The sequence below is a fragment of the Drosophila erecta genome, unplaced genomic scaffold (genome assembly GCF_003286155.1).
Source record: "Drosophila erecta strain 14021-0224.00,06,07 unplaced genomic scaffold, DereRS2 tig00000055-arrow-pilon, whole genome shotgun sequence".
In the NCBI taxonomy this organism is placed as follows: domain Eukaryota; kingdom Metazoa; phylum Arthropoda; class Insecta; order Diptera; family Drosophilidae; genus Drosophila; species Drosophila erecta.
The window spans coordinates 20,494,432-20,518,445 of record NW_020825200.1 but is presented as its reverse complement, the minus strand read 5'-3'; the positions used below and the strand labels follow the sequence as shown (position 1 = coordinate 20,518,445).

General features: G+C 39.4%; 1 protein-coding gene across 2 annotated transcripts; it reads left to right on the top strand.

Annotated features, from left to right (window-relative positions):
- Positions 1-435: 435 nt before the first annotated feature.
- Positions 436-14,881, top strand: LOC6540960 (phospholipase D2). 2 transcript variants are annotated; one of them, XM_001970731.3, is made up of 10 exons: positions 4,547-4,844; positions 5,291-5,588; positions 9,141-9,744; positions 10,010-10,523; positions 10,596-11,372; positions 11,459-12,693; positions 12,750-12,875; positions 13,184-13,521; positions 13,586-13,830; positions 14,457-14,881. In XM_001970731.3, the coding sequence occupies exons 2-10, from the start codon at positions 5,438-5,440 to the stop codon at positions 14,556-14,558; spliced, it is 4,092 nt and encodes a 1,363-aa protein (XP_001970767.1). In that variant the 5' UTR covers positions 4,547-4,844; positions 5,291-5,437; the 3' UTR covers positions 14,559-14,881. The 2 variants fall into 2 exon arrangements, with proteins under 2 accessions (XP_026834900.1, XP_001970767.1); XM_026979099.1 differs by lacking the exons at positions 4,547-4,844; positions 5,291-5,588 and adding an exon at positions 436-1,323.
- The last annotated feature ends 9,133 nt before the right edge of the window (positions 14,882-24,014 follow it).

Genomic DNA, 24,014 nt, shown 5'->3' with positions numbered 1-24,014 from the left:
ATAGTGTTTTTTGGGTGGTAGCGCGACATCTTTTTGGTTTGCTTGTTCTCTCCCTAATAAAATATCAAAATGACTTTCTTTTGCTTAAAAATATTTCGACATGAATTTTGAGTAAGTTTGAAGGCAAGTATATGTAAAATATATGTATTTTCAAAAAATGTCCACCAAAATGGGTCTAAGCTCATCTTAGCTAAAAGTCGTAAAACACGTGCACCAAAACAAGAAGTAAGAGGCTGAAAACAAAAACATAAATATTTTATTCGGAATGAAAAAACGAATCCTTTGGTAGGGTAAAATTTTTAGGTCCTAATGATCTAGATACAGAAAAAAATTTCTAGAATTATTCCAATGTCTTTGATAGAACCTTGCCAATAAGTTACATAAATTCGTAAAATTTGCCAGCTTTCTTCGCATTTTTCTTAACGCTTTGTTATTGTAGTTGACAGTTTAAAGTTTAAGAGTCATATTAACGTTTTTGGATCAGCTGTTTGATCGAAGCATACGTACATATGTATGTATATATATGTATGCATGTGTTGTGTCTGACTCGCTTAAGCTTTCCAGGCGAAAGCTCCTTCTCAGAATGTCAGTTAGTTTGGTCAGTCAAGTGAGTTTTGCTAGGCGTGGAATACGATGAACGCGAACGGTAAAACGTGAACATTCAAATTTAAGTGGAAAGGTCCTAAGTAATTGTTAAGTGAAAAATAAATCAAATGTTGTTTAGCCTGGATCTGTGGAAAGCAAAAACGCGTGCCAAGCTCAATAAACTTTCTCTCTGCGCGTCTCTCCATCGCGCTTCCAGTGAGAAAACTGTGCTGATCGGGCTCACTTCCACGATCGTCTGGCGTTTTGATTAGTTTCGAATTTGACTTATAGCGACGCGGGTCGGCGCTCTCTCGCCAAACAAAAGCCACAAAAGTCACAAGCAAAGATTTGAGGAAATATTTGCCCAAGGGGTCTCGTTCTACACCAATAATAAAGTGCCGCGATAGAAGTGTGTGTGCCATTGATCAACATTTTAATATTCGTAAATTGCTTTTCTTATGGTCTCACGAAACGTGTTCATGTGGCGCCTCAATTGATTTGATCTTATTGTATTAATTATCAAAGTGTTAAGTCTGCCAAACAAAAGCATATACATACATGAAGAAATACATATACGTGCACATATGTACACACACTTAACCCACTGCCCAAGTCTCCCGCTTTTAGTGTGAGTGATTCCACTGTATACGGCTTGGAGTTCAAGCAGGGAGAAGTTGAGCCACAACTTCTGGCACTGGATTACGAGCTTAAATTATTTTCAGCAGTTGCCGCAAACATGTGAGTGCTTTAAATTCGTATAATCACATTGAAGTGATATTTACAAATAGTAGTAAAAACTTTTCAACATAAGAAAGATATTATTTCACCTTTTGTGACGAAAAATGGTTTTACATCCTTTTTTTTTTGTTATTTATATATCTTTTAAAAAATTCGAGGCAATTAAGCAGTTTAGAATTCCAAAACACCTCTTTAACATCATATGGGAGAAGGGTAGGTACACCGAATAACATTTTAGGACATACCAACAAACTACCCTACAAAAATGCTCATATTCCCCCAAAAATGTCCCCCCGAGCTCCTCGACTATCAGATACCCGTTGCTATGAGGATGTCGGTGTCGGTGATATTATGGATACGTACATATATGTATGTACATACATATGTACATATGTTCCTACTTCTTCTTGTTTAGTCCCAGATCCCTGGCTCAGTTAAAGGGTATACCAGATTCGTTTAAAAGTGTGTAACGTGTAGAAGAAAGCCATTCGGACCCGATAAAGTATATATATTATTGATCAAGATTACGTACCAATTCGATTCTGTCCGTCCGTCTGTCCATATGAATCGAAATCACCGGAATTGTAAAGGCTAAAAAGCCTATGTTAATATATGCAGGCTTTAAATGCTTCGCATACCGAAGACTATTTCAGAACGTTGCCATACCCAATGTAACGTCCACAATGTAAAGCTGCTTACATTTTGGACCTGCATTTAACTTTATTAGAAAATGTACCTCGAAACCAATACTTACATTATACTCTGTCTTTAATGACAAGCAGATATCTTATCTTATCGTCACTTATACTTCACAAGTGTGACAAGGCTTATAGTGGTATTATTAAAATCGAACAATAAACCCATAGAACTTAAGAATTATAGAATGTAGCTAATTTTCCAACAACGATCACAAAACCATCTTATATCAAAAATACATGTAACATGTTAAATGTTACAAGTAGTATTACAGTCTGTAAATCGGAGTACCCTTTCCCCACACTTTCTGTATTTATGTTAAAGTCATCTTATCATGATATAAAATAAAATACTATATGCACATGAAGAAAGTTGAGATTAAGCATGCAAATTCCAGAGACGTAGACTCCGAGAAAGTTTGTTTACTCATATTGCCACGCCCACTCTAGCGGTGAAAAATGTTTTAAAATGGTTTTGTTTTATTCTTTCCCTGGCCAATTTCTATCGATATACCAAATACACTTTTGTAACGCCCTCTTTAAAACTGTCACGCCCACACTCTTGACCTTTTACACAATTTTTTAATTTTTTTCCCATTAATTTTTTTCATAATTGCTATCGGTATGCAAGAAAAATGTAGTAATTTCTTGTTCGCACACCGCTAATCTCTTGTTTTTTTTTAAATACTTTGCGCAAACGTTGAATGCAATTTATATGATACGCAAATTCTGCTGGGACTTTTTTAAACAGGCATTATTTGGACTAGGATGTCGTAGAGTAAAATGGTATACTAGATTCGTGAATATAGCCTAGTCGATCTGGCCATGTCTGTCTGTCCGTTCGTCAGTCCGTCCGTCTGTCTGTCCGTCCGTATCAGGAACTATAGAAGCTTGGCATGCAGATTTCAGAGACATAGATGCAACTCAAGTTTGTTTTGATATATTTTTATTTGTTTATTAGTCTTTTAAATTTCTATTTATTTGCAAAAAATCGGTTTGGTACGCCCACTCGGGAGGTAGACCGCCCAAAACTATCACGCCCAAATGTTTGAAAAACATTTTTTTTTTCGCACGTTCCACTAGCTGAGTAACGGGTATCTGATAGTTGGGGAACTCGACTATAGCATCCTATCTTGTTTATTTTTATTTTTATTTTTATTTGTCGCAAAATGAATTTCTAGTTCGCACTTCCACTAGCTGAGTAAACGAGTATCTTGTTTCTTTTATAATGAAGATGATTTATTTTTATGAGAGAATATATGTATTCAAAATGTGGGTCTTTGTTTCTCGACTTGGGGAACTCTTAGGAAGGAGTATTTTACAACATTATTTAAGAAAAGACAACACTAATAAACAAATGAAATTTAGCTCCAAAGTTCCTTTGAGTGGCAGAAACACGAAATGACATTTAGGAAGGTCGATATTTTTAGTTTTATGGGAGATAACAAAGATCTAATTAATTCGAATTTAAGCATTAATATTGTTCACACGTAACATTGTGAAATCATATGTTTTTGCTCATTGGGCTCATTCGGGACGAAAGTGGATTTTTATAAAATGCAAATGTAAATAAGTGAAATTTGTTTTTGACAAAATAAAAACTTGTCTCCCCGTCTAATATAGTATATTATATATCACAAAAGTTGATATCAGAACTTTGGTATGTTAAGGGTGCGATCGTCACTTGTTTTTTACTGCGCCAAGAGTTGTTCTTGTTTGATAAAACTTGGAAATCATTTCGAAAACATATGTACTTTTCAAAATAAACTTATTGATTTAGTCTCGCACTAGGTATCAATCATTTGTGTTACTGACATTCAGTTGCCACGCGAGGCCAATCTAATCGAAAGCATAATTGTAATTCGGTTTATTTTGCCTGCGTAGTTCATTGGGGTCGTACATATAATGAGTTCTGATTACAGCGATTGCTCCCGAGTCTAGTGGTATCGATAAGATAGCCGCAATAGATATTAATGCACACCTAAAGTGGCGTTGTGACTCATCGACTCCTCGACCATTGTTGCGGGTCCAACAATAGGCCCGTACTCGATCAGCGTTTTCAAGAGGTGTGTGAATCGCGTAGAAAGCTTTGGAAAGCTTGTAGAGCCATTACCAGTTGCAATGCATCGGCGGAGAACTTGTTCTTGCGGATTGTGGATGACCTTGCCTCTGAGTTTGATTTTGCATAGGATCTTCGGATAGTAGAAGGGTTTTCGTGCTATCGCATTTCAATGGCTTATGGGGACTACGAAAAGCTTTGCCAGCTGTTTTGAAGTTCACAGCTGTGCTCTACAAAACTCCCTCTCCCTCGTCAACTTGCGGCATTGGCGCTCTCGCCGTAACCGTTACCCGTTAACCGTTTTGAGCACAGCGACCTAAGCTTTTGGCAGCGCCGCCAAGTTTAGTTAATATTATTAACTGGAGTGTCGGCCAAGCTGTCGCAACGTTTCTCGCGGATCGCAGATCGTGGCGGTGAAGTGAGCTTTTTGCCGGGGCTCAAAGTGTGAGTGCGAGGTGTCTTCAGTCTGGTTTTTTTCACATAGCGTGGCATTACTCTCTTTGCCGAATTCAATGCGACGTCGCGCTATTTTCGGTTCTGGAACTTCCGTTAGTCGGTGTCTCGAAAAGTAAACAAAAAGCTGCATATCGCACGCAAACGTGACCATCTTTCCGACGCACTTCAAGTTGATAAGCATCTATGAGATGCAAAGATACGATTTAAAACCCCCGATGTCGCATAAAAAGTAACAATTTCGAGCCAATTAAGTCTGATAGTGCCAAGTGCCAAAAGTGAAATATGCGAAAGCAGAAAAAACAAAACAATTTGTGAGTGTGTTAGTTGGCCATTGTGCAAACCCTTAATGAGCTGGAAGTGCCAAAAGCCAAATACGAACGAATATAAACAGCATTCAACATTCAGTTGTATTTGCAAAACTTGAGTTTTGTGTTCACGCAAAGATAACGAAATGCCATGATAAAAATTTAATTAATTATTTTTCAGTGCAAGGCACTTTTACTGTAGATGCTAAAAGAATAAAGAAGAAAGGAATTCAAATAAAACTGAAAAGAAAAGTTTTCAAAAAATAAATATTTTTAAAGAACTCGAATAATTTCGATTTCTTTATATCACGCAAAATTGATTTAAATGATTATTGCCGTGGCACGAAGTATCTTTCTTTTCTCTACTTCTCATACTTGGAAGAGCCTACACGGCAGTCAGTCCATCAATTGGCATACGCAAACGCGGTATTTATAATTTCTGGTTTAATCAGCCACCGCAGGCCACAGAACCGACATCGTTTACACGTAGTGCCGATGCGACTGAGAAATGCAAAAGGCTGGAGCCGTATAAAGCCAGAAACCGATTGCCAAAAATAAAATAGGTCCATTTAATAGCACCACGGAAATCGCAAACAACTATGATGGCCAAGAGCGTGGATACCACAACCAGCAACAACCATGAGGCCCAGGAACTGCAGCTGCCCCGGCAGGCGTCACCGAGCGCCAACTTGCCACATTTGCAGGTCCGACGTCATCGCCGCAGCATTTCACAGCTGATGGCCAGCATGGGTAATGTTTAGATTATTCATCTGCATAGATTACTTGGCTCCCGTAGAGTGACAATGAAATTTTTGCGTCATCGTGCGATGAGATAAGAGTGAACGAGTTTGTTAAGATATTTCAACCTTTAGAACTGGTTGGCATAATATTATGGTTTGTAAAAGTGAAAAATCTTTCAGCACCGAGTTTGCAGCGTCTCAGTTTGGGCCTATTCATAACAATGGGTGTGCAGTAGAACCGAAATATGTGTGGGGGATCAAAGAACTGATAACGGTTTATTGCCTAAATAATAAATTAACAAAACATTACCCGTTTCCTTTGGTTTATATAAGTCTTTGTCCACTTCTTGCCCCTGCAAATTGCGTGTTGGGCTCCGCCTAACGGTGCCATTAGTAAATGATTCATAACCGACTTTAAAATGCACAACGCGCTGCAAGTAGCGATACTTACCGATATTGTTATAAATATATTGAGCCTGATTTACATTTGTACTCATGCTCGATCACTGCAACAGGAAGTTTCGATTTCTTTGCCATTGTGTGTAGGTCAGGTGGAGCAAGCGTGGGGTTTCAGTGGGTTTAATGACCTTTTTGGGACACCAACCACTTACAAAACCCGCTAAGCAAAAGCGATTCAAAATAAACGTCCTCGGGCTGAGGACATTTGGATAACAAGTATGGAATGTCAGGCATTATCAATGAAAAGCTTTAATAAAGCTGCGAAAGCATACAATATGTATAAAAAAATTTACATTGGCCGAAATAAAAATAAGTTTTACTGTGTACAATTTTTTTCTGCGATTTAGAAATTTTGATTTTTAAATGGCTTATCAATAGGTAGAAAGGGATACCGCAGTTTTAATCGTCACCATTAAAACTCATTCTTGTGGTTTCAGTTTAGTTACTTTTAACGAACAATTTTATATTCTTTGCGCAAAATGTGTTTACTTCTTATTCATCTTATCTGTTAGCGATAAAAGTGTCAAGTTTTTATCAACATAGAGCTTTTTAAGTTAATTTGCTCGGCACCACAAATGTGGTAATGGGCTCGGCAAAAAATCACTTTGAAAGTGAAAAGGTGTTAACCAATTTGGGGTACTAAATTAAATAGGTTGTTAATGCCTCTTTTAATTTCTCAAAACGCTGGTCGATGACTTAATAATTATCCCAAGGTGTAACTAAGTTATTTATATACACAATTCTTATTAACGGATTCATTTTCCCACTTTTGACATAAATCTTGGAACTCGAGCTATAAAAAAAAAAAAAAAAAATGTCTCGCCTCAAAAAGTTTTTGTTTGGTAACTTCGAGCTGATAGCAAAAAGAGCTTCGTGATAAGGAGCTTCATATGCCAACAGCTTGGTATTTTCGCTACCTATAAAATAACGAAATCAATACCAAGAATGTATGCTTGCCAGTTGAACATGTCCATAAGCTAGCCTGTGTATGTATGTAATAGTTTGTCAATAAAACTTGATGGCACCTATTAAGATAGGGTCTGTTTGTAGTGCTCCAATGTCATTGATCGTTGAGGGCCATTATCAAATTCTTTGCACTCGGCGTCCCTGTTTATTTTAATTATCACAAGTGATAAGGCACCAATTGTTTCAATACATCAAAGCAATTTTCTTACTTCCCTACATATTTCCCCAAAGATATGTATTTGTATCCCGCAGTATGTGCGCAGCATGCAGCAGGCAGGCATAAAGATACTTTGGGCATAGGTGACAGGACACCTGTTATTGTCTGCCAATCAAAGCACTTGACTAAATACTGATTTATTCTGTTTATTGCTGTCGTCGATAACCGAACCCGTGCACTCTTTCCTGTGCTCTTTTGCAAAGCTGTGTCGTATCGATAAACTCACTTAATCATCATTGTTTGGCCTACCTACTGTGCAGTACGCCCTAATCTATTTGTTGCGCCGTTTTATTTCGACTTGCTATCTAAATGCCAATCAGCTCGAAGCGTATTGCATTTCTGAACTTCAAATATTGTGGGGAACCACAACCGTAGAGACTAGGACAGTTATATGGCAAATTTGTATCTCAACAAGGTGCCTTAATACTTAAATACTTAAAATGATCCTCTGGAGTGCGTAGTGCGAGTAACCAATACAATTTTCTTCTTAGCCAGTAGACTGACTTGCACTGGCTAAGAAAATGCCTATATTTGCGGACGAAGCTGCGTCGAGTGTATTTATGGGGCTCGAAATGGCTGTAAGGGCCAAGCAGGGTTCCTATGTCAAGTTCAGCGGAGAGGAATTAAACTTAACTACATCACATGTCGTAAGCTGTGATCTTGACCGAGCTTCTTTTTGGAATGGAGACAGCATTCGCTAATTATTACCATTTAATGGTTACAACACAGGCCGTTGAGCCAGGGGACATTAACATTTATTAATCTAAACTTAGCAGGTTCTGATACATTTATCTATATAAATGTATTTAATTCCATATAAATGGTATTCATTTACATTCATGACATTTCGAACATTCAAACATTCGTCACTAAACCACAAATATGTATTCTCCAAGCTTTGCTCGCTTAAATATAATTTTAAATATAATTTGCAGCGCTGTCAAATCGTTTTTTACAAAAATCAAATGGATGTTTTCCAGTGTTTCGGAAGTTCTTAGCAATCCAACCCAACATAACACAGAAAGTTACTAACCCTTTTATAACGCTGTCGAATACATTTAATAGCAAAATTGATACTCCCTAAAAACTTTAATTTTCGACAATACTTAACCATAATAGATATTTTCTCTGATATTTTCATAACGCTTCCGTATATTTTCTTTTAATTGTAAATTCATAGGAGTTGTGCCAAATATTTTATTTTGTTGATTTTACACAAATAACACAAAATGCCGCAGGATTCATGAGTTTGAAACTAGGGAAGTAAGAAATATATTTCTGATAGTCATGAGATTTTGCCGTAAAGGGTCTCTTTTCATTTATAACCGCTACTCGTAGAGTAATCAACTAGATTCGTTGACAGGTTAACAGAAGGAAGCTCTTCCGCCCATATAAAGTGTAATTCTTGTTTAGGATCACTAGCCGAGTCGATTTGTCCATGTCCGCTTGTCCGTCCGTATGAACTTCGAGCTTTCAGGAGCTATAAGTGCTAAAAAGTTTAGATGAAGCATGCATAGACGACATGTTGCCCCGACCAATAACACCCACCCAAAACACACTTTTAAAAAATGTGTTGAAATTTTGTCATTTTATTGTTTGTTTTTATAATTTCTATCGATATACCAAAAACATTTTGGGCACGCCTACTCTAATGGTGACCAACCGCCCACAACTCTCACGCTCCCACTATTGAACATTTTTTAAATTTTATTGTAAATTACTGTTGTGAATTTCTATCGAGATGCCAAAAAGGATGTTGAACTTTCCTGTTCGCAGTCCCGTTTGGTGAGTAACGGGTATCTGATAGCCTAGGAAATCGACAATAACGTTCTCTCTTGTTTTTTGTTATTCCTTCATGCAATACTTATATCTGTTTAGATGTATACTTTATAACTAATCTTTTTATTTGTCAACTTGCAGTTGAACACCCCAATGACGATGTGTACCGGCCGGCGCACTACGGCGGCTACGTCAACAGAGGCTACGATGATATAGACAGTTCCTACTACTTTGCCCAGTTCGAGGCGATGGCAGATGCCAGCACCGTTGGAGGCGCCTTGCCGCCCTACGCACTCAGCAACTCGGACGACGAACGCGGCAGCGGGGAAGAGGACGCGTCGGGGGAGAACTCCAACAATGATGAGGGGGAGGTGTTCCCGGACTGCACGGACGAAGCGGCAGAGGAGCATCAAAACCGCTGCTTGCCAGAATTTCAGTTCTCCCTGGTGGATTCTGAGTACGATGAGACCCTCGCCTTTCCTGACTCGGTGACCATCCTATCCAACGTGGGCGACAAGCCGGTGCTGGTGGAGCGCAAGGAGACGGACGACGATGAGGAGGAGTTTGACGACGAGGAAAACAACAGTGTAGTCCTGCGACACGAAATACCATTCACCAGCATATACGGGCCGAGCGTCAAGTTCAACTCGTTTCAGCGCAAGGTCTTCATTCCCGGACGTGAGATTCATGTCCGGATCGTCGATACGGAACGCAGCGTCACCACCCATCTGCTAAATCCCAACCTGTGAGTGAAATCCAATCATACTAGAATCATACTATAAAAGAAGCGTTTCGTATTTATATTCTTGAACAGGATCACTAGCCGGGCGATCTGACCATGTCCGTCCGTTTGTCCGTACGATCTAATAAAAGCTTATGCAAGTTTGTTTTAGAACGCTGTTGTTTGTAACGCCTAGAAATCGCCAAATTGGCTTAGTTTTCTTTTGCCACCACTTACAGGAATTAGCAATTTACATTACGTTTTTACATACGATTTTTCTTTTGCGCAGATACACAATCGAGCTGACCCATGGTCCCTTCAAATGGACGATCAAGCGGCGCTACAAGCACTTTAACTCGCTGCACCAGCAGCTCAGCTTTTTCCGCACCTCGCTCAACATTCCCTTTCCCAGTCGCAGTCACAAGGAGAAGCGTACCACGCTGAAGGCCACTGCCAGAGAGATGGCTGACGAGTCCACTTTGAAGGACCTTCCTTCCCACACCAAGGTCAAGCAGACTAGCACACCGCTGAGGACTGACGGCAGGAGCAGCAAAATCGCCAGCAGTAACGGCAACAATGCCATGGCTATCCTAAGTCCCAATCACAGCTCCATTCTGGCGGGTTTTACGCCGCGACGCATTCAAAAGAAGCGCAAAAAAAAGAAGAAACGGAAGCTACCGCGGTTCCCCAATCGTCCTGAGAGTCTGGTCACCGTGGAGAACCTGAGCGTCAGGATCAAGCAGCTGGAGGACTACTTGTACAACCTGCTGAACATAAGTTTGTACCGATCCCACCACGAAACGGTAGGTACAAGTCGAGACATAATAATATGTTCTTTCGCAAAACCCGACTAAATCCCAATTCATTTACTACAGCTAAACTTCGTGGAGGCGTCCAATGTGTCCTTCGTTCCGGGAATGGGCATTAAGGGCAAGGAAGGATTGATTTTAAAGCGAACTGGATCAACGAGACCGGGGCAAGCGGGATGCAATTTCTTCGGCTGCTTTCAAAAGAACTGCTGCGTGCGCTGCAACTACTTTTGCTCCGACGTAGTGTGCGGCACGTGGCGGAACCGATGGTTCTTCGTAAAAGAGACCTGCTTCGGCTACATCCGCCCAACAGACGGCAGCATCCGGGCAGTGATCCTTTTCGATCAGGGCTTCGACGTGTCCACGGGTATCTACCAGACGGGAATGCGCAAGGGCTTGCAGGTGCTGACGAACAACCGTCACATTGTGCTCAAGTGCTGGACACGGCGCAAGTGTAAGGAGTGGATGCAGTACCTCAAGAACATGGCCAACTCGTATGCGCGCGACTTCACCCTGCCCAATCCGCACATGGCCTTCGCACCGATGCGCGCCAACAGCCATGCCACGTGGTATGTAGACGGCGCCCAGTACATGTCAGCCGTGGCCGACGGCTTGGAGGCAGCCCTCGAGGAGATCTACATTGCCGACTGGTGGCTCAGCCCCGAGATTTACATGAAGCGACCCGCCCTCGACGGAGACTACTGGCGTCTGGACAAGATCTTGTTGCGAAAAGCCGAACAGGGCGTGCGTATCTTCGTGCTGCTATACAAGGAGGTCGAAATGGCTCTTGGCATCAACAGCTACTACAGCAAGTCCACGCTGGCCAAGCACGAAAACATCAAAGTAAGTTTGAAGAAAATATAATTAGCTTATGTGCATCTATGAAGCTTTCTGTAGTCCTGACTTAACCTACTAAATGTTCGTTAAAGGTCATGCGTCATCCGGACCACGCTAGAGGTGGTATTTTGCTGTGGGCCCATCACGAAAAGATCGTCGTCATCGATCAGACCTATGCCTTCATGGGAGGTATTGATTTATGCTATGGGCGTTGGGACGACCACCATCATCGGCTCACGGATCTGGGAAGCATATCCACGGCATCTTTTTCTGGCAGCGCGCGTCGAACGCCGAGCCTATACTTCACCAAAGACGACACGGACTCAGCTTTCGGATCACGAAAGTCGTCGCGGAATGCCCACTACGATATGTCCGCCAAGGAGAGGCCACCGTCTTCACCCCCGCAGGAGCCCAGTACTAGCATAGAGTTGAAAACTCTAAAGCCAGGTGATCGCCTGCTTATACCCTCTACGCTCGTTTCGAGTCCGGGCGACACTCCCGCTGAATCGGGAATCGCTTTAGAGGGAATGAAACTCAACACCCCTGAAATGGAGCGCAAGAACGTACTCGATCGCCTGAAGAACAACGCGATGAAGGGCGCCCGCATGGGCAAGGACTTTATGCACCGACTAACAGCCACGGAGGCGGAGGAAAAATCAGCCGAGGTGTACACTATCGAGTCCGAGGATGTCACGGACCACGAAGTCAACCCTAACATGGCTTCAGGTGGGGGGGAGGTGGCAATTACCACTAGCAGCACACAAATACTCAGTGAGTTCTGCGGCCAGGCCAAGTACTGGTTCGGCAAGGATTACTCCAACTTTATACTTAAGGACTGGATGAACCTAAACTCGCCGTTCGTGGATATCATAGATCGAACAACAACACCGCGGATGCCCTGGCACGACGTAGGTCTGTGTGTGGTGGGTACTTCCGCTAGGGATGTGGCCCGCCACTTCATCCAGCGCTGGAACGCCATGAAGTTGGAGAAACTGCGCGAGAACACAAGATTCCCCTATCTGATGCCAAAGAGCTATCACCAAGTGAGGCTGAATCCGACCCTGCAGCAAAACCGTCAGCAGCGGGTCACGTGCCAGCTACTTCGGAGCGTCTCCGCCTGGAGCTGCGGCTTTATAGAGGCGGATCTGGTGGAGCAGAGCATCCACGATGCCTACATCCAGACGATCACCAAGGCGCAGCACTACGTGTACATCGAAAACCAATTTTTCATCACCATGCAGTTGGGCATGGGTGTGCCAGGCGCCCATAACAATGTGCGGAATCAAATCGGGGAGACACTCTTTAAGCGGATTGTACGGGCGCACAAGTATGAAAACCAATACTTATCCTGTATATAGCAAGTCTAAAGTTAATCTCTTCTAGGGAACGTAAGCCTTTCCGAGTTTATGTGATTATGCCGCTCCTTCCGGGCTTCGAGGGCGACGTGGGTGGCAGTACTGGGATAGCAGTCAGAGCCATTACGCACTGGAACTATGCATCCATTTCCAGGTAAGGAACTAAGGAAGCTAAAGTTGAGATTAAGCATGAAGAATCCTTGCGCAGAGCAAGTTGGTTTTCTTATGTTACCACGCCCACTCTAACGACCATACTGCCCCCGCCCACAATTTTGAAAAATGTTTTGAAATTTTGCGCCAATAAACTTTTTCCCCCGCCACTATAACGCCCACAAACCGCCCAAAACTATCACGACCATATTTAAAAAGTTTTAGGTTATTTTTTCATTTGTTTTCTGCCCCAATTTCTACCGATATTCCAAATAATATTGAAATTTTTCGTTCGCACTTCCATACTTGCAGGGGACGCTCCGCAATTTTGAACCGACTGCAGGAGATGGGTATTGCCAATCCGCAAAACTACATCTCATTCCACAGCCTGCGCAACCATTCCTTCTTGAACAACACACCCATAACGGAGCTGATATATGTCCACTCAAAGCTCCTGATAGCCGACGATCGTGTGGTGATCTGTGGTTCGGCGAACATTAACGATCGCTCAATGATCGGGAAGCGGGACTCCGAGATAGCGGCTATCATTATGGATGAGGAGTTTGAGGACGGACGCATGAATGGCAAGAAGTATCCGAGCGGAGTGTTTGCCGGTCGCCTTCGAAAATATCTTTTTAAAGAACACTTGGGTCAGTAATGTCTTTTGCTGCTATTCGGTTCGTTGATCTAAATCTTACAATGTTTTTCAATCAGGCCTCCTGGAAAGCGAAGGTTCCAGTCGGTCCGACCTGGACATTAGTGATCCTGTTTGCGACAAGTTTTGGCACGGCACCTGGCGTAGGATTTCAACCCAGAACACTGAGATTTACGACGAGGTCTTTAAGTGCATCCCCACAGACTTTGTAAAGACCTTTGCCAGCCTTCGCAAATACCAGGAGGAGCCGCCGCTTGCCAAGACCGACCCAGAGCTAGCTGCCAACAGGGCCAACGACATTCAGGTAGTATTTTCAAATATGAATTCAAATCGCGAGTGGTAATAGCGCTGTTGCCCGTATAATTATACCCTTTACTCATAAAGTAAAAGGGTATACTAGATTCGTTGAAAAGTTTGTTAAATGGTGTTGCCACGCCCACTCTAACGCACACAAACCGCCCAAAACTGCTTCGCCCAGACTTTTGAAGAAGGTTTAGATATGTTTATATTATTTTATTAGTCTTGTAAATTTCTATCGATTTGCTAAAAAACTTTTTGCCAAGCCCACTCTTTTTTTCATTTTTTATTTGTTTCCCCAATTTCTACCGATATTCCACATATTGTTGAAATTTCTCGTTCGCACTTTCACTAGCTGAGTAATGAGTATCTGATAGTCGGGAAACTCGACACAGCATTCTCAATTGTTATACCCGTTACTCGTAGAGTAAAAGGGTAAATAGATTCGTTGAAAAGAATTTCACAAGTAGAAGGAAGCGTTTCCGACTATTTAAAGTATATATATTCTTGATCAGGATCAATAGCCCTGTCGATCTGGCCATGTCCGTCTTATAGATGTAGATATGTAGTTTTTGTTATTGCAATAAAAACGGTTAACTGAATCACACTAATGTATTATATTTTTGATTTTAGGGTTACCTGGTCAACCTGCCATTGGACTTCCTGAACAAGGAGGTCCTTACGCCGCCTGGAACTAGTAAGGAAGGGCTAATTCCTACCTCTGTATGGACATAGTCTGCCAAAAGTCTCCAAGAGGCACCTAGATTTTAGAAAGCTTTAGAAAACCTCTTATCGCTCAACACCCACCAAAAGCGTTTTTATTCAATGTCAATGTCAAGTCATACATTTTGTAAATAGTGTATTAATAGATAACTCTAACTACTTTTAAGTACATGTAGTTATTCTTTACCAATAGTTAATTTATTTTACAGTGTTTGTCTATGTCCTCAAGTAGATTTTAGGTCCATGTTATTATTTTGTATAATGTTAAACAGTATTTAGACCGATTTACAAAAGCTTTTTAAAGTGATATGAAGTGCAAATGAAGAACTACAACAAAAAATGTATCTACGTTGTTTAAGTTTTTAATATCTTCTAATTCGGTATACATCACTCAGCTACTCAGCTAGTGAATTGTTACAGCAATTACCAAGTATGCACGTTCACATGTTTTGGAATGTGAATCTGCTATCCAGAGTTACTCGAAGGTACTTAGCTGCGTTCGGTTGAGGTAAAAGCAAAGACACTAGAATAATTAGATATTCTAATAATTATTCTAGAATAATTATTATTCTAGTGTCTTTGGTAAAAGGGTGCAGCTTACCGACTTACCGATATTCCAGTACCTTGTTGCAAAGGATAACTTCAGCAGCGTCAAGCTCATTTCGGGACCCGCAAGGGACACACATCGTCTCCTGACTATCCGGGCGGCAATCAGTCTTCGAGGTCGAAGGTTGCCAAGAACCTGTTTATTTTCCGGCTAGCCAGGTTTGTGGATCATGGAGATTATCCCGATTTCCTCCTAATAGAGGTGGAAGGCTTCAATAACGTTAACTTGCCAATGCAAGGCATCAAGAGGGTGACAGATGTGAGTAGCTAGAGCATCAGTGGGTTGTATCAGCTATGCGCTGCCGATGCAAACACATTCCGCAGAGTCTGAGAATCTGCGTGAAATGGCGAGAAGATGGTGTGAAGACCCAGTACCATATGAGAGTGGTAGTTGAGATACTCAGAAAGCGCACTGCTGTCGTACAATGATATCGATATCAGCGGTTTGGCAACGCAGCCAAATAATGCCGTAAGGCACACTACATATGTGTGAACCCAGTCGGAAGTGGAATTATTCCGGGACACATTATTTCCTTACTCTTTTTTGAGTGTAATTTCCCCAATTAGGAGAGTTACTATTCCATTTTGCCGGGCGTAAGACGCTTTCATACTACCCGTACATCGAATCTGTAAGCACTCCGTGAAAGGCTTCTGGATGCATTCCCTTACGTTTTCCAAAACATGTATTCCAAAAGAAGTATGTTACAATACTTTCGTAAACGTTACTCAGCATTGTTTCTGTATAAGTTATCATACATATTAATTATTAGTACATTTCTAGTGATTGTATTCCAACTAAAGAAGAGATAGTGTTTCCAAGGAATATAACCAACAAAGTCCCGTTAAAAAAATATTGTATATTTTTATTTTATTTAACTACAATTAGTCTATATATGTATTTCTATATCAGTAGCGACGGATTTATTCTGGCTTATCCTCTACCAGGAGAATATACACTGTTGGAAAAAAATTAAAAACAACAATCGCTCTTGCATGTAAAACTAAATTACTATATATGTACGAAGTGTATGTGGATAAACCGTTAGCACATAAGCCACTGATAACGGTACTTCATTGTTCTCTTCTTTTTGAGTTGATTTCGCTCTTGTTATTTGCGGTACATAGCGATATTTAAAGTGATCACGTGTTTGAGCTGGATAAATTAATAGAAACAAGCTACATATCTGGGATTTGTTTGAGTTTTTCCCTGTTAATTCTGTAAGAAAATCAATATATTCAATACTTTCAGGTATGTTTAGCTCATAAGTGATTTTGTAAAAAAATTTGTTTAATTCGGCTTTCATGTATTTAGAATGATATAGCAATGATGATATATAGAAAGGGATATAGCTGTAGAAAATGATATAAAAAAAGTGAAAAACGATGGAAAATCAAAAAGGGAAATTACTGAACTAATGCACTGTTCTGCGAAAAAAGAGTTTTCCGCGATTCACTATAGAGATACCAAGGAGAAACGGGGCAGGAAGCGAGCCACATCCCAAAAGTTCGACAAGCTTTTGATTCAAACTTCCAAAAAAAAACATTTTATGTCGTCGACGGACCTGAAAAATACTTTCCAGACATCAGTGTCAAGTCGAACAAAAAGAAATAGACTAATTGAAAAGAATTTGAAGGTAGGAAAGGCTAGGAAAGTCCACTGCTTAGTAAAAAAATATCGCTAAAGAACTGCCTTTTGCAAAGCGACACCTAGACCCTAAAAATTGGAAAAATTTTCTATGGTCTGATGAAACCAAAATTAATTTGTTCGGATCAGAGGTAAATACCGCATTTGATCCTAAGCACACAAAAAAAACCTGTAAAACAAGGTGGAGGTATCATCATAATATGGGGATGCTGTTCCGCGTCTGGAGTTTGTCCGATATTCCGTATAAAATATAAAATGTGTGCTTCCGACTACGTTAACATATTGGAGAATGTTATGAAACCATATGCCGAGGAGGAAATACCCTTAAAATGGGAGTTCATGCAGGATAATGATCCCAAAAATGGTTCCAGAACCAAAAAATTAATGTTATGGAGTGGCCGGCCCAATCCCCGAAACATCCTATAGAACATTTATGGGGAATATTAAAAAGAAGAATTAGAGGTATTGGATTTTAAATAAAAAAAAGGAAGAGCTGTGGTAAAAGTGAAGTCAGACATTAACCCCCAAATTTGCTCCAATTTAGTGAATTCACTGCCTCGTCGATGCTTAGCAGTTACAATATTATATAACAACTACTATAAGATAATTCATAAAATTTAATTTTTTCTTAGTTTTGTTTATATTATTTTTTTCAAGCGCCTTAAATTAAGTTAATTATTAATTTTAGTTAATATAAAGATGAAAAAAACATTTTTGTTCCTTATTGTAAAATATACTTATATAAGAATATGAAAAAAAAAAAATTAAAAAATATTACTTTTGCCTTGAGCACAAAATTTAAAGTCCATGATTCAACTAACGTGTTTATATTAATTTTCCCTACACTGTATCTAATGTAATGTAATGTATAAACATACATATAACGTCCTGCTCTTTACGATTTTTTTAATAGAATGCCAAAATTCACTAAAACAACAGCAATAAGAAGTTTCTTGTGCTTTTATCACCGTTATTTGTGATCTAACGGTTTAAAAAACTGCATAATAAGCTTTTTCATGAAGCTTTTTCAGTTTGAACGCATACTTTTTCTTGTGCCATATCCCATGAATGTGTACTTTTTATTTCTATAAAATTCAATTGAAATTAAATATTTTTAAATATTATCTGTGCTTCTTACTTGCAAAATACAAACCCAAATCTGCCGTCGCTAAATTTCTAATTTTGTTTTACTTTCACTTACGATCTTGACGATTCAAAATCAAAATAGAAACAGAAACGCAATAAAACAACAAAAATGCTTCGCTCTTCCTGGTCAGCTGTTATACTCTTCGTCATTTGCTTTTTTTCTTACAATGCACTGTGGGAAGTTTAACCTGACTTGTTGGCAAAAATGTGTGTTAAAAAATTAACGGATTAAAAATTAATCCAAGGCTTATATTATGTAACGCAAATGTTGAGTTAGTCCCTGTTGTAGAGTGATTAATTTCCTATTCAAAACAAATAGTCATAATCTGAGACTTTTTGCGAACATTTTAGGTAGCAATCTGTCAATTAGCAATGCGGGCCTCCCAAAAGTGTGGCGCATGCAATGGCTAGCTTGTGAGAAACTGAATGCAATATTCAAAATTATTTGTTGGCATATCAACGTTAGCATTTTGGAAATTAATCAAAGTGGAGGAAAGCACGCATATTTCACGTGAATGGAATATATGCAATAGAAAGCTGGAAAGTTTGCAGTAAAATACCCGGCATGGACGGAAGGCAATCTTAGCTTGAACCTACTTGGTATTTCATTTATTTATTTCCTACTTGGAGCAAGAGGACAGAGGAAGAAAGCCAGCAGCCGATCTCTTAAGACTCCAGAAACGTAACTCCTTGTTGGAAGCGTCGAGTGTACCTGCACCGAAGAAGGGGCTCAACGATCTGGCTGCAGTACTTATATAAATAAGTAAGTATATAAAAAGTATAAAAAGTATACAAATAAGTATATAAAGAATACTAGTCTTTAACCCAGCTAAAGCGAAGATCATTAGGAAGTGGATAAGCAAGCCCGTACAACATACTGTGCGCTCTAATTATTGACAAGCTTCCCTGGCTTCCAATAATAGCGACCGTTCACAAGATTCTGGTTCACTCCAAACAGAATCTTGAAAACACAGTTCTTCCTGTCGGCTATTTTGGAGAAGAGGCTGCAGAATCCAGAAATAAGACATACAAGTCCGACAGACCCATGCCAGAAAGCACAGTCGGATTTCTAACTTTACCGATGTGTTTAACAGAGGATTGGAAACTTCGGACCCAATAATATCTTCTCTAAATTTATGCAGGCGAATTAAAAAACATAATCGATTTCCTCTTCCGCGAGAAGTTACTAAATTGTTGTGCGAATTGGAACAGGCAGAAGAATGTTATATGATCCTCATTGTGGAGAGAAATATGAAAATGAATTATTTTTTAACGTTGAATTAGACAGGGAAGAATATATTGAGTAAAAAAAACGACACGCCCACTTTGCCAAAATAATAAAGGTGTGTATAAGACTAGAAAAAAAAATTATCATCGTATCTAAAATATGTAGTTCACGAGATATTAATTTATGCCAAAAAAACAGGTAAAATTCCCCATAGTGCAGTGGTAAGGACTCAAGAGTCCTTACTGATCACCGTCTATTCTCCAATACAAACCATTCTCACTTGGGCAGAACTAAACTACCTCTTAAACCATTCTCACCTTGTTAGACCTAAAAGGCCTCTCCAACTCTTCTCACTTTGGTAGAGCTGAACCATTCTGACCTCTCCAACTATTCTCACTTTGGTAGACCTAAGAGGCCTCTTCAACCATTCTCACTTTTGTAGACCTAAACGGCATCGCAAAACCATTCTCACTTTGGCAGGCCTGAATGGCCTTTCAAACCATTCTCACCCAAATATAAATTCCTGAAACGAATCCTGTCCATCCCTGAGCCATCCGAGCAAGGACATATCGTCACAATTGGATGGTGAAATAGAGTATTAGCGACGCCGTGTGATGAGAGTGGCTAACTAAGGAATTGGAGTGGTTAATACCCGACTTGCTGCGGCTTAAAATAAAAATTGACTCTGTTTCCGACATATATATTGATTTTATATATCTTGATCAGTATTATCAGCCCAGTCTATGTTACCAAAAACCTTGAATATATAAAAAATATTTTACAACTGAATATCCTCGCGAGTTAGTCTAACTAGTGAAAATTATTTAATTATACCATATATGGTCGGAAACGCTTCCTTCTGCCTGTTACATACTTTTCAACGAATCTAGCATACCCTTTTATTCTACTGGTAACGGGTTATTATTTACTAAATTACTACCTAGGCGAATTTTCACCTGTTTTTAAATTATTTTAATTATTCATGTTTTTGCGTATCATGAAAGTACCCTTGTCATATGTCAAGAAATCGAAGTATATAACTTTTATAAACATTACCGTGGTTACGATATTGGCTGTGCTAAATAGCTTTTAACCAAAAAGTTATTTGAATTTGACACCTAGCCTTACATCTACATATATCCTATAAATAATAAATAACCCTTGCTTGCATTAAATATGTTTAGCTGGAGGAACTTCAAAAAAAGTGTAACAATTTAATTGTTAAGGAAAATAATTGGTTATGAAATTTTTTATTTACATAGTGTTATGTATGCAACACGTTATTTCTCATTATTTCCTCTTTTCCTTCACACATTTAAATAATTTTCGCACGCAAGTAACTGTAATTCTCTGATTTCTAAGAATGTAAAGTTATGTTCGGTTCTCTTCTCATTTTACATTATTTTTCGCCTATAATTGCCAGGACGCACTTGTTTGACCCATTCAAAAAATTAGTAGTGTCATCTGTCTAAATTGACAAGAATTTTTAATTTTAAGCGCGTTTTAGTCAGGTTTCTGGTATTTTATAATACTGTTCTTTAACAGTTCCCACAATTTTTATACTCTTCGTTTATATTAAGTACCGAGTACATGGGGCGTAAACAACAACACTGCGCTGCCGAGAGGCGGAAACTCATTAAAAAACTGATTTCTTCTCGAAAGACTTACAGTGGCTCAGAGCTTATTTCAACCAGCGTCTATCTGAAACTTCAACGGTCTGTAGAAGCTCAACTTGAAATTTTATAAAAAAAATTTAAACGCAACATATTTCTTGTATGTTTCAAGATATTACATACTAACTTATTTTATTTTTAATAATTTTGGTATTTTTTTTAAGAATTAATAATGAAAATGTACCTCAAGACAATGCAACAGCTTATTTTAACCACTTTGTAACAGTGTATGTTCTTATGCTTAGAACTATTACATTTTTTAAATATTTTGTGTGACCTCCCTTATTGTCAACAACCATTTTAAGCTTTTTCGGCATCGAATCCACTAATTTTTGGGTGAGTTCTGGGGTGGTTTTAGCCCGTTCCTCTACCAAAGCTACTTTTAGGTCAGATTTATTGAAAATTTGGAGTTTTGCCCACAAATTCTCTATAACATTCATTTCTGGCGACTGTGAGCACGGTTACTTATGTGACTTATGTTTTGGGCCATTATCTTGATAAAAGCGAAAATTGTCCCGTATGCCCAGTTGTTCCGCACTATCCAATAAATTTGACTTCAAAATATCGAGGTAAACGCAGTTTATCCATCGTTGTCTCAATTAGATTAGAGAGAATGGCGTGACACTTTGGTTTGAACTCTTGCCGCTATCGGACTTGCTGCGCTAATAATATTGCAGACTCTGAAAATATAAACTATCCGTGTTGCCACGCCCACTCTAACGCACGCAAACCGCCCAAAACTGCTACGCCCAGACTTTTGAAAAAGGTTTAGATATGTTTATATTATTTTATTAGTCTTGTAATTATTATTAGTCTTCTATTAATTTTATTAGTCTTCTATCGATTTGCTAAAAAACTTTTCGCCAAGCCCACTCTTTTTTCATGTTTTTTTTTTGTTTCCCCAATTTCTACCGATATTCCACATATTGTTGAAATTTCTCGTTCGCACTTTCACTAGCTGAGTAATGAGTATCTGATAGTCGGGGAACTCGACACAGCATTCTCCCTTGTTATACCCGTTACTCGTAGAGTAAAAGGGTATACTAGATTCGGTGAAAAGAATGTCACAGGTAGAAGGAAGCGTTCCCGACTATATAAAGTATATATGTATATTCTTGATCAGGATCAATAGCCCTGTCGATCTGGCCATGCCCGTCTTATGGATATGGATATGTAGTTTTTGTTATTGCAATAAAAACAGTTAACTGAATCACACTAATGTATTATATTTTTGATTTTAGGGTTACCTGGTCAACCTGCCATTGGACTTCCTGAACAAGGAGGTCCTTACGCCGCCTGGAACTAGTAAGGAAGGGCTAATTCCTACCTCTGTATGGACATAGTCTGCCAAAAGTCTCCAAGAGGCACCTAGATTTTAGAAAGCTTTAGAAAACCTCTTATCGCTCAACACCCACCAAAAGCGTTTTTATTCAATGTCAATGTCAAGTCATACACTTTGTAAATAGTGTATTAATAGATAACTCTAACTACTTTTAAGTACATGTAGTTATTCTTTACCAATAGTTAATTTATTTTACAGTGTTTGTCTATGTCCTCAAGTAGATTTTAGGTCCATGTTATTATTTTGTATAATGTTAAACAGTATTTAGACCGATTTACACAAGCTTTTTAAAGTGATATGAAGTGCAAATGAAGAACTACAACAAAAAATTTATCTACGTTGTTTAAGTTTTTAATATCTTCTAATTCGGTATACATCACTCAGCTACTCAGCTAGTGAATTGTTACAGCAATTAGCTGCGGGACCGGAGTAGCCAATAGTGCTTCGTCATCTTACCAAGTATGCACGTTCACATGTTTTGGAATGTGAATCTGCGATCCAGAGTTACTCGAAGGTACTTAGCTGCGTTCGGTTGAGGTAAAAGCAAAGACACTAGAATAATTAGATATTCTAATAATTATACTAGAATAATTATTATTCTAGTGTCTTTGGTAAAAGGGTGTAGCAAACGTTGGTCGACTTACCGATATTCCAGTGCCTTGTTGCAAAGGATAACTTCAGCAGCGTCAAGCAATTTCGGGAGCTCCTGACTCGTCTCCTGACTATCCGGGCGGCAATCAGTCTCTTAAACACCTTCGAGGTCGAAGGTTGCCAAGAACCTGTTTATTTTCCGGCTAGCCAGGCTAGTGGATCATGGAGATTATCCCGATTTCCTCCTAATAGAGGTGGAAGGCTTCAATGACGTTAACTTGCCAATGCAAGGCATCAAGAGGGTGACAGATGTGAGTAGCTAGAGCATCAGTGGGTTGTATCAGCTATGCGCTGCCGATGCAAACACATTCCGCAGAGTCTGAGAATCTGCGTGAAATGGCGAGAAGATGGTGTGAAGACCCAGTACCATATGAGAGTGGTAGTTGAGATACTCAGAAAGCGCACTGCTGTCGTACAATGATATCGATATCAGCGGTTTGGCAACGCAGCCAAATAATGCCGTAAGGCACACTACATATGTGTGAACCCAGTCGGAAGTGGAATTATTCCGGGACACATTATTTCCTTACTCTTTTTTGAGTGTAATTTCCCCAATTAGGAGAGTTACTATTCCATTTTGCCGGGCGTAAGACGCTTTCATACTACCCGTACATCGAATCTGTAAGCACTCCGTGAAAGGCTTCTGGATGCATTCCCTTACGTTTTCCAAAACATGTATTCCAAAAGAAGTATGTTACAATACTTTCGTAAACGTTACTCAGCATTGTTTCTGTATAAGTTATCATACATATTAATTATTAGTACATTTCTAGTGATTGTATTCCAACTAAAGAAGAGATAGTGTTTCCAAGGAATATAACCAACAAAGTCCCGTTAAAAAAATATTGTATATTTTTATTTTATTTAACTACAATTAGTCTATATATGTATTTCTATATCAGTAGCGACGGATTTATTCTGGCTTATCCTCTACCAGGAGAATATACACTGTTGGAAAAAAATTAAAAACAACAATCGCTCTTGCATGTAAAACTAAATTACTATATATGTACGAAGTGTATGTGGATAAACCGTTAGCACATAAGCCACTGATAACGGTACTTCATTGTTCTCTTCTTTTTGAGTTGATTTCGCTCTTGTTATTTGCGGTACATAGCGATATTTAAAGTGATCACGTGTTTGAGCTGGATAAATTAATAGAAACAAGCTACATATC